We start from the raw sequence: 12,711 nt of genomic DNA, 5'->3' as shown, positions 1-12,711 counted from the left end.
AATATAGTTAACCGTCTGAGCAATAAAATTCTCAGAAAGATAGATCTTAATTTTGCAGTTTAATGTTAATGATCGATTTTTTAATGGTGACCGTTCGCAGGATAAATCGAAGAATCGCATCATCATTTCCGATATTTAAACGTCGCTTTTGCGACTATACATATACATATGTTTAAATGTACTTAATTTTGTACTCTTGAGGGCGTAGGAAACGTAAGTTATTATGTTGTAGATAAACTTTTTTAATCGGGATTAGTTGAATTTTTTTCCTTAGATTTTTCGAAGAATATGAATTAAGAAAAAAAAGAACTTGTGTTCATCGATATCGTATTTTTGGATGAACATTTTTACATCGGTCACATCATGAACCGCAAATTTTATTTTTATTGAAGGTTTATTAAATTTTACAGTAAACATTATTTTTTCAGAATTTATATTAATCCGTTAATAAACGCGAATAAGTTTGTATATAATTAATAATTAAATAGATTGGCATGATTAAAATGTGAGATAAAATTAGAACTTTGTCTCGCATTGTAATCGTGCCAATCTACTCTTAATTATTAATTTACATATCATTACAATATGAGTGAAGAGCTCTTATTAAATCTAAATTATTCAAGGCGGATTAATAAAAATTCTGTTTATCAAAATTTTCCATAAAATAATCTTACATAACTGTATTATATATACACAAGTACGTACACACATCGATAGTAATTATAGTGCTGTTAACATATTGCTACAACTTATATTTATATTCATAGAAAACGTATTAAAAGAAAACAGAGAGAGAGAGAGAGAGAGAGAGATAATGAATTTTTAATAATTTCGATCTTCTCTATATAACTTTAATTCTTATCGTGTGTAATATTGTTTTGACATTCAAACTTTAGCACTTATTAAATGCTATTGTTAAAATAATTTCTACAATCGATGATTTTTTTAATACTCAGACAGGGATTTTCTAGATAATGAATTCTTCTATTGTATTTTTATCTTTCAACAATATAAGATAAATGAATATGTTTAAAGCATTCGTTTTGCCGAATATAAATTTATTTACTGATCTGCATGCGTCGCAGCTCCTCATTTTTTATATGTTTATTTTAAGATCGAAATCTATATTGGACATATAAGGTTGTGTGTATTTTATCTACTCGTAATATAACGCGCGCGTTGACGTTATTGAATATGTAAAATATTTGATCAATTTAATGTATATTTTTTCAACGCTATGACGTAGCATACTTGCAAGATATCTGGTTAAATGAAATACTATTTATAATTGGTTTCTTGTATTAATAGCTGAGCTTAAATACTTTTTATTTTGTTATTGTTATTAAGAATAATTTCTTTTTATTAAGACTATAATTATGTAATACTGCAAAAATTTCCTTTTTAATTTTAATTAGATTTTAGGATCATTATTTTAGGATATTAAAAATTATCTTTTGTTTAATTAACAAATTAAAATTCTGCTCTGTAATATACGTGGACATTATAATTATATAATTTGAGAATGCATTTATATATTTCTTTTTTTAAATTGGAGAAAGATTGCTAATTATGAGGAGAAATAATCTCACGTTTCTATCTGCACGTGTGGGAGAATTTTTAAAGAAATTAGAAATTTTGTGCAATCATTGTTTTTTCATAATTCATTAATGTGATTAAGATTCGTTAGATTTTAATTTAGGTACAATTTAAGTCGCGTTAAAGGGTGAATGACGTGCATTGAATCGTTAAATTTACAAATAGCTTAGCGCTTGAACTATTTTACATTACTTTATTCTGTGATAAATCTTGATTGTCCATCAAGGACGATGAACGAAAGATTCAGGCACATATGCGGTAGGTCTTCCAAAATGAATTGATAGCGAGATATTGTTCTTTTTTATTGCTACCGCTCGTGGTTAGTACGTGCCAATTGTTGTCGTTGTATCAACCGTTGACATTGAAATCCAAAAATTACGGGACGAGGTTTTAATGTATTGCGTGTCGAAGCGTGCGTATCCAGCAAGGCAATATTGTATATAGCTTTACATTAAGGTCCTAATTTACGAAACTTCATCCTCAGAAGAGTGATTCTTTGAGAAACAAATATCAAACACAAGGTGCTTTTTAGTCGAAATATTTGACGACGAAGTCACGTGGCTGCAAATGTGTTTTTGACATATATGGCGCAGCCATTTAAATATGTGTTTGAAAAAAGTAAAAGAAAGTTGCCGACGAAATTTCGCTGCAATTTTTTTTTACAAAGAATCGACGTAGGTGTGTAACCGCTTTTGTAAATATATTATTTTGTATCGACAGCGAGAAGAGAAAGGACAGGCCGATGGGCAAGAATCGAGAATCACATGTCCCTCGTAACGATACGTTTAATTATTTCTGTCACGTAATATCATAATACATATTAAGGTATATGTATATCTGAGAATTTGTACAATTCGTGCAAAGCATGAAAGAGGACACAGGTTGTCCCGCAATATCGCATTATCCAAATATACAATTGAAAAGGGACACGCTTGCATAATAAACGTGGCTCTTCCAATAATTTTTATAACTTTTTATTTCCTATACCCTCATATAATTATTATCAATACATTATGCGAGTAGATAGAGAGGTAAATAAAAAAAGAAAAAAATTATTTAAAAAAATAATTTTATCAGATAAATTTACTAGATAATAAATTTATTTAATTCTGTTTTCAAAACGTCACATAAACTTATTATTGTATATAAGCGATATATGTTTCATCAAATTGTTTATGTGTAAAATATGTTGCTTATAATATTAAATAACAGTAATGATAATATATATTATTATATTTTCGAGACAAAGTGAGATAAATGATTTGAACGTTTCAAGAAAAATTATTTATTATCTGCACTCTCTGGGAATCATTGATTTAAGCGAACTTTTGTCGATGTATCGACAACAAGACACGCCCGGCTGTTAATAAAAGATCGCTCGACAAGTTTCTTCTTTGAATCTTTACTTTCCTCTCAATTGGTTGAGCATTCTGGAGAAAATTCCACGCCCGGTATCCTCCGCGGGTTTATCGGTAACTCCATTGTCCTCATTATGGGGATGCCTACGTAGTATACGACTCAGCGATCCTGCCCGGGGACGAAGAAAAAGTTTTCTGGGCGAACCGTCTTTGTCGACGAGCTTAAGCATTCTTCCTAAAGAGTTTGTCTTTTCTTTCATCGATACTTTTTCGTCATAATTATTGACGCTTGTCACATTCTGAGAATAGAAGAACCGAAAATGTTATAAGTTGTAAAAACTTTCTACTTATTTAAGTTAGCACATTCGTTTGAGAATAATGCGACTTTGAAATTGGTTAATAATATGTATTAAAATACAATATATTTAATTTCTATTAATTAACGGTATTTTATAATTACAATATTTACACCAATTATTAAATGGACATGTTTTAGTAGTCCTAATTGACCGATTAATTATACATTTATTGTACATTGAACGAGTAATAAAATTTGGAGATATATTAGATTATTTTATTTATATTAGAGTAACATATTTATAACACGTTTCTAAATATTGCATTTTTTTATCCTAATCCAAATGTATAGTACTTTATATTTATAAATCTGTATTTTCTAGTCATCGCGAACGGAGCAATAAAGATAGCATATATTATTTACTTCAAAATTTATTACTTTTTTTAAACGCGATATATAATTTGTTTAATAAAATAACGGAAAAAAAATTTTTTTTAAATTACATTTTTACCATTAAATTTATTTCTGTATAAAGTTGATATATAAAATATATTTAGAGTAATAAAATGAATTGATTGAAAATAAATTAAACATAAAGCATACGTTACGGTAAAAGTACGTTACATGTAAAACCTACATTACTAACAATAAGAACTGCTCAAGGTCGGATGTGGTACAATTTGTTCTCACTATGCTCTGACAATCTCAGGATTCAAACTTCCTTCATATATCATGAGATATTAGGAAAGCTTGGACGCCCCCTTACATTTGTGAAACATGACGCCCCGAGGATCCAAATCACTTACGGTGTCCAAGCTCAAAGAAGATCTTTCCACGGCAGGCGCACGGCCCTTAAACATCTTTCCCATTCTATCCAATGTGACGCTCTTTAACCTCCTGACGTCCTGTCTGACGGCCGCGGTCCTTGATATCGTTCGAGATAATTCCGATGAGTCCCTTGATTGTTCTGGTGGCAAATTGTTCTTGACAATCTGTCGAGGGCTGGCAGAATCTATTGTCATTTAATAATAGAGTTAGAATTAAAAAAATATATATTCTCTTATATATTTATTATATGACATTTGTCATATTGATATAACATGAATGCATTATATAAAAAAATCTTTCATACAGCATATCTTTATTAAGCTATTAAAATTACATAGTTGATATACTGTCAGTACATTGATAATTTTTTACATTGAATATAATAAATGAATATAAAGAAATTCGGCATGCATAACGAGCAATTACATTTTACTAATTGGCTTTACAAATATACTACTCTTCTCCCATATGTATTGCGATTGCCGGCAAATCGATCGATAACTAGTCCGCCAATCGCACAGCAGTTGCGGCAATAAATATCGAGTGAGTGTCTTGCAATTGAAATGTATTTCGTGTAGGCGAATATACACATGTAACAGATTCGCGGACGATAAATTTTCTGAGAGAAAAAATTAAATGATAGTATAATCTCGATTTTCATCAATGCGACTGAATTGTAAGTCAGGAAAATTACGCGTGTCCGGTCGGACCGAACGTTTTTATCGAGCCGCAGAGCTGCTACAGTGAAATAAATCACGGTATAACTTTCTCAAAAGTTTCATATCGAGTGCGAATACGGAAATTTTAAATGCAATCTCATTTCCCGAGCTTACATTTTCTCGGCTATTTTATCTCTCTGTTTTATCTGTCCTCTAATACTTTTTTTTTTTTTACTTTGTATATTATGTTTTGTACAGGTAGAGATATACCGCAGGCAAAATGATATAAAAATATAAATATATATCAAGAGGATACTATATGTATATAAGTTCCGCGTATATTTGAAATGTGCATTAAAGATATACTATTAAAATTTTATTTCCATTTCGAGATGAACGTATCGATATTGAGTCGATAAAAATAAATAGATGGATAGATACATTTGAAGGTGTCAGCGATAATCTTACGATGGATTATGTCGTGAAACAAAATTAAAAACACACAGAGATTGGTTGATAGTTAAAAAAAGGAATTGCAAAAAAAAAAAAGGATTGAAGAAAAGAAAGAGGACTTACATATTTCAAGATTTTTTGATGATATAATTATTTTCATTCATGTGGGAAGCAGCGAAGTTACATTCAAGAAAAATAATTAATGATTTTAAATGAATATTATACAACTGTATAAATAATTGAATCCATTTATTTATTTTCTTTTTTCAATCTTGTGAACGGAAGTATTAATTAAAAGCATAAATTTAAAGGTCACTCGTGCATCGAAGACAATTTGAAATTAAGTGTGACGAATATACAGCATGAAAGAAATTAATTGACTTACTCGGTGAGTCTGGTATCCGGGATTTACGCGGATCCGGTTCATTAATTATTTCCGGCTTTACTGACGTTCTGTCATTTTCTTCGCGACGAGCATCATTAACGATAACCTAATACAGATATGTTATTGCAATTTAATTTAATTTTCGGATTTTGATAAATTTAATTAATAACCGTTAATAGATGGGTGAAGCAATTTGACTCAACGAAAATTTGCCATATATGTTTCCAATAAATTCGAGAAGTGCAACTAACCTGATTCTTTGATTGATCTCTGCTGAAAGTTTCTACGTCCAACTCATTCATCTGCATCACGTATTCGATGATAATTTCTGGCTGACACTAATCCTCAATTTCTACACAAATTTTGAATAAATGCGATACAATTTTGTATGATAGTGAATATGAAATGATGGAATATAATATCAAGCATGATATACACTAGATGTGTCAATTATGGAAAATAACGATATCATTTCAATTTGTTATATTGATGCAAAGACACGTTTCTCGCACGTGTACGTCTCATTTTTATCAGAAAACGCTCCGTTTCAAAGAGCCTACGCGAATATTCAATAAAAATATATTTTTGCAAACTGTGATACGAAGAAGATATTGAATTTCAATTTATGAATTTCTATCACGAAAAATGCGAATTTGTAAGCTAATATTATTACATATATCGAATGAAAGATTCGGCTTACGAGTCACGATTCAATCGAAATCTCTTTCCTCTACGAAGAGAAATTTTTAGCAGTGTCGTATTAACAGGATGGATGGTCCTGAGAACTATCCTTTATCGCGCATCGGATTGGTGTTTTCACATTCCGCATTGAAATGCTTCGTCGATGATGCTTGAGAAAAATGAAGAGACGTACAATTCCAAGCTCTCCGTCGACATTAATAGCGTATTGAAGAGTCGACTATTGAATATCTCTTGGCAATCAATGGCGGAACTACACATTGTTCCTTTGTTTTGTTTCCGATAAACATGTCACGTCACTAATTTGCATTCACAATCTAGCTATAGTGATCAGCAACTTATTCTAATTTATATCAAACAATAAAGATTAATTATAAGTTAATAATTAATAGCTTATTTTTTTGCCGAAATAATTTCTTTTGATATTTTCTGGATATCTTAAAGGCAAGATAGATTTGACATATTTGCAAAGAGAGAATAAGCCTTTCATTCGAATTCTGCCTCTAAATTTGTGTTCATGTGTACTGTGTATTCGCCCCTGAGAATCATAACTGTCCGAAAAAAGTCTTGAGTGCGTTTTCATTTAATGGAAGACCCTTGGCACCCTCAGGTAGGATTAACCTCGTTGATTAATTGGGTCATAAAGTAATTCTCCTTTCTCGACGAGACGTTGGCCAATTGTCGACGATATAATTCGACGATTTTGCGAGTGTAAACGAAAATTTTTGCAAACTTTCGATATACTTCTCATAAACATTTTTCTTTATTGACATTTTTATTTGTGTGATTAAGTATATTGAGATAAATATTTATAAAATAATAATTGATACTTATAACTCTTTTCTGCGATGGAAGATAATTTATTTTATACAAATATGGATTGATATTGATGTGTAAATATTTAGTAACAATAAACAATGTGCGCACATATGTAAATTTGAATTTATTAATTAGAACAAATTAAATATTTAAAATACATCTTTATTTTGGAATAGTAATTTTCCTACCACTGTAAGGTTTATTTACATAACTCATGTTATTATCATGTATTCATTAATAAATCTATTTAGGGAAAAAGATTTGTTTCAACATTATGTAACATAACTTATTATTAATTTGTAATTATCAATAGCTTCATCAAAACAAATTTATTATTTGACTTAATTCATTAATCTATTATCTTAAACGAGGTGTCTATTAGAACTTAATTGAACTACTTTATTTTATTTGCATGAATCTTTTATTTCAAGCATTACAATGCAAAAGATAAAAATTCACACATAAACTAAAGAAAATCGTAAAGACATGGTCGTGGAGTTTTACATATTTTTACAGGCGTCGTAAAATTTAATGCTGAGTGATTCATGATTTTTTCGATTACTTTTAATCATTGTGCTTAACGCAAAAAATATAATTTTGGAGAAAATAAAGTACATCATTAAAATATTTAAGGCAGCTTTGCTTTTGTCGATATTTCCATCCTTAAAAATAGTACATTAAATCTATACTCACAAATATTGTTGGCTCTTTTTCGCTGATTGATTATCTCGATATTGCGCTGTGCATTATTTCATATCAATATAGCTAATATAAATCTCTCATAGCTGAGCGATACATTTAACAGTTTAATTTTTTGACAGTGCAATTTTACGGATGATATTTTCGACAATATATATGTCTATCACCGGGTAGTCATATGAATGTGTAAAAATTAATTAACGCTATTAATAATTAAAACTTTTTTGAAATTGAAAGAACAAAGTTAAAACTGTAAGAAAATATTATATTCAATAGAATAGTCTTTTGCGTTTCGGAAATTACAGTTTTTCGTATATAAAGATATATCCACACAAGTATTTTCACTATATATTAAAATTAAACAGATTATTTTTATTCGCTGTTGCGCGACTAGTCATTTTTTTTTTAATAATGTAATGTTTGTAGCAATTTTATTTTAAGAAAAACAAGAATAAAATAAAAAATAAAGATTTTACTTTTATAAATGCGTTTCATCTTTGGAAAAAAAAAATAACTTTAAACATTTTCTATATATTTTTAGAATGATGTAATGCATAATATAACGTGTGACGCTCTTCATAATATAATGTCAACTGTCCTCTAATGTATAATATATAGGTATATAGTTTATGGTAATACCGGAGTTGACATGCGAAGAGTGAAACTGGATAACGTTACAAATGCTTCGAACGCATATACCAATTCTCATTAGCGAGTTAATCCAATGAGACAGAAGAAATTTTGCCATATCGCAACAGTAAATAATTTGATTAATAATATCATATAAATACAGCAATTAGTAGTAACAGAGGGCGCAAAATAAAAATCATTACAGCACGAAAGATAATTATAATTGCGGGAGAATTAAAACAGCTGACTAATCGTTGTTTTATCAATTTAAATAAATTTTGAAGAAGTACTTTAACGGTACTTTAACTTTCAGAGAGAGAGAGAGAGAGAGAGAGAGAGAGAGAGAGAGAGAGAGAGAGAGAGAGAGAGAGAGAAAATCGTAATCCCTATGCGAATAATTATAAATTAGGAAATTTATAAACAAATATAATCGACACGTGTAATCCATTGCAATATTCAGTATAAGAGAAAAATCGAAATTCTCTTACTATCTAAATATCAATATTCCACATGGGAATAGTTACTAGCGAAATTAATATAGTGCAACTTTCTCTCATGTGTAAACGCAACTACGGTTGAATGTAAATTATATAACTTACACCTACACTATCCGCGCATATGTAACAAATATCACGTATCCCAGTTTCGATGCAACAATATTACAGAATTAAAAATGAAAACATCCGCTTAAAGTTTATTTTGATCTTCATCTATTAATATTTCTGATATCTTGGTTCAATATAAAGCTTTCATTTCTTTGCGACAGTTATAGATATACTATCAATCTTATTTTAATGAAACGGAATTTTCTTTTTACGGAAACATAATAATAAATAAAATCTTACCTTTGGTAATATATATATATATATATATATATATATATATATATATATATATAAATTATGCTAATATATATATATATTAATTTTATATAATAATATATATATATATATATATATATATATATATATATAATAATTTTCATAAGTATTATAAAATCCTTGCAGGGACAAACTGTTATTGACACAGCTTATCGTAACATACATGTGTATTATACCGAGATACGTGGACATAATCCTCGACATATATCATTATCGATATTAATCTGTTGCTCGATATATAGCAATACAGCAAAATTATATTGCAGCTTGTGACGTCGGTTTCACACCTTGACTTAGCTAAAGGCTGCAACGGCAATCTTATCGCGAGACTTGTGACGAGTGATCGATTTAAAAGAGGTAAACCGTGTTGCTATTTCCGATTGCGATCGATGGTCTTCCACCTTCCAATCACGTACTCGCGATTACGTTAGAAAGTCCATCTGCGATGGAAGCGGAAGATAAGAAGATGCGATTTCGACTCCTATATATCCTTCCGGATTCTTTCGATTTATCGAGGATTTCTCTCCCCTTTCGTAATTCGCTTCAGAATTTCGTCTTTGAAGTGAGAGTTAGAAATTAGCGATAAGTTGGTAGGTCTGTATCAGCGTTTCCCCAGACGAACTGAGAAGCTGAGCTTAATTAACTCTCACATGATCATGGATTTTGAGTTATTGATCGTGCGATAGCGCGTAGGCAGTTAGTTTTCAACCCAAATTACTTTCTTGTCGGTCTTTTTGATACCGCGCGCGCGGTACATGATTCATAAATATGAATTATTTTCTTGCAATTTTGCGTTGTATATTAAAAATTCAATTTATTGAAGTAGACGCGTAGCTTCAAGCCAACTTAGAGATTGGATTACTAAGCAAGTTTTAAGAGACTATGAGCGATGAGATCTGGATAAAAAATGGGAATGCAAGAAACAAAAAGGTACAAAATAGTCCACCTGAGTCTCATCTGATAATAAAAGAGAGGTTCAACAAAAAGGATCTGTCCCATGTGATGTACCACCTGATAGTCCAGCTTTCAATTTCCTGTGTGAGCTTTGTACGTACATCGTGTAAACTCGAAAGACCAGATGCCAAAGAACATCAAAGACGGGAGATATTTAATGCGTAAATTAATGCACATAAAGGACATTTTTAGATATTTTAGAATATAATAATTATACTCGTATCAAGTTCCGATATAACAAAATAAGTATATTTCATATTATTTATAGCTATTTATTGGATAATATATTTAATTATTGCATCAATAAAAATAAAAATAGAGAAATATTAATATAGATTATCTTTGCTAAATAAATTATGTGTTTAATTTTTAAATTTAAATTATTAGACAATCTCATTTTTATACATGCACACGTACTTTATTGTTATGTAATTTTATTTTTTTATATAACGTCAAATTAAATGTTTATTTATGAACTAAAAAAGGAAATATTATAAAACATTAATAATATAAAATATTTTATATATTCCGTTGTTTATTATTTAAATAAATAAAGATTTATTTCATTTTTGAATAAGATGTTTAGTTATACTTGTATTTTTGAAATATAATTATATAGCTTATTTAAAAATGTATTTCGTAGAATTTGTTTTGCAATGAAATAATCTAAAAAAATTATACGCACTTTCCATCTGCGCTCGCGCTACAGATGGGACTAGGAAAATTTTTCAGATGAAAACGCATATATAGAGGGAAATATGCTATAAATCACCGTCGTGCTGTTTTATTAGATGCTGCAATGGTAGATATTTAAATATATTTCGTGTAACATCGACAATTCAGTTGAAAATGAAATTTTTAATTTGACGAAATATTTAATATACATTCTTTGAATCAAAGCGATTTTGCGCCATGTATTCAGAATTTACAACAATGAGTTTCTGTTTCATAATTTGTTGCAAATGTATTTAACATCACGTAGAGTGGCCAAATTTCTCAAATGCTAACGATAGAGTAAAATTATTTGAAGTTTAAATTTAATAATTTAGTTAAAGAAATTAGACGCTGCGACATGAAAGGTTTAAACTGTCGGTGAGGCAAAATGAAATTTAATTGCAATCAATCATATTATATACAATACATTAATAGTTAAATAATGGAGTGTAATAAAATTTTTTTAAACACCCATACATACACAGACACATGTGTAATGTCAAGTATATTATATGTAAAATCGTAAATACAATAAGATGTATCAAACTTTAAACTTAAATGTAGAATTAACAATTTCAAAGTTTGACATCTCCGATGTTGTATTTACAATAGTGTATTGCGAACTATTTACTAAGACAGTACACACAACATATACATACCGAATCAGCAATCAGAAATGAAACTTGCAGAGCAAAACGCTTACGGAATATTAGTCACTGATTTGCATATCAAATGCTTAAACGAGGATCATCCAATTTTATACGTAATTATATATGACGTCAAGTGACTTTAATTTATATATACAAATAATCTTAAAATACTATTCTTACTAAAAAATATTGTACCTGCAAAAAACGAGAATATATATATATCATAACGTTATTTACTGCATAACAGATAGATATAAATAATCGGTTTGGTTTTTCATAAAAGTTTTTGATTGTGCAAATGTGTATTTAATTTGCAACAGAATAATTCTTTACGGCAAACTTGACGCTGCAATATTGAATTGTAAATTTAAATCTCAAAATCCACTTCATCAGTGATTCCTCATCCTTCCTGTTATTCTCTCTCTCTCTTTCTTTCTTTCGTTCACGATGATTAATCGTCGCGTAAGAAAGTGCGCGGTGCACGATCTGCATAGAGTTTATTTGAACGATTAATTTCAGTTTATACAGACGAGAAACATATGCGACCCGAGTTCTCTCGAATGTTATTTAATGTGCATTAAATGTCGCGCTGATAGCGAACAAGCGCGCTGCATCGCGGCAATATAGATATTTGTTCGAAATTTATCTAGTTGCTCTTGCTCTTCGCATCATCGAAATGCAATGGGTATTAGAGCATTGATAACGCGAAACACATGCGCTTTATTAGCATCGTTATGCCACGCATCGAGAGGTCACACACGCCGTCACTGATGACCGCCACATGGGACAAAGAAAACAATAGCAGCTCGGGGAAGAAAATTACAAGATTCCACGTCACACCCACCTACATCGTTCAACACACGTGTACTTACTCATCGATCTGCATACCTTGCAAAGGCGAAGTTTTCCCAACAGTTTCGCGGTCGCACTGCTACTGAGAGAAACGGCTGTATCATCGCAATCTTTTTCCATTTTATTTATCAATCAATATTAATGATTGAAATGATGTTTTATTAGGCTTCATAAATTTTTTTGCGGAATAATCTAAAGACGAGAAATTATAAAGATAAAAGCATAGAACTTTAGAC

The 12,711-nt window shown here is 29.9% G+C and overlaps 1 protein-coding gene across 1 annotated transcript; it reads right to left on the bottom strand.

Moving 5' to 3' along the window:
* Positions 1–2,378: 2,378 nt before the first annotated feature.
* LOC126849019 (uncharacterized) lies at positions 2,379–4,163 on the bottom strand. The gene is made up of 2 exons (XM_050590475.1): positions 4,059–4,163; positions 2,379–3,253 (listed from the first exon to the last, which is right to left on the bottom strand). Exons 1-2 carry the CDS (start codon positions 4,119–4,121, stop codon positions 2,999–3,001), a joined length of 318 nt encoding a protein of 105 aa, XP_050446432.1. The 5' UTR covers positions 4,122–4,163; the 3' UTR covers positions 2,379–2,998.
* Positions 4,164–12,711: the final 8,548 nt, after the last annotated feature.

The sequence above is a fragment of the Cataglyphis hispanica genome, chromosome 4, assembly GCF_021464435.1.
Source record: "Cataglyphis hispanica isolate Lineage 1 chromosome 4, ULB_Chis1_1.0, whole genome shotgun sequence".
Lineage (NCBI taxonomy): Eukaryota > Metazoa > Arthropoda > Insecta > Hymenoptera > Formicidae > Cataglyphis > Cataglyphis hispanica.
Note: the sequence above shows the minus strand (reverse complement) of the source record. Positions and strands in the feature narration are given on the sequence as shown.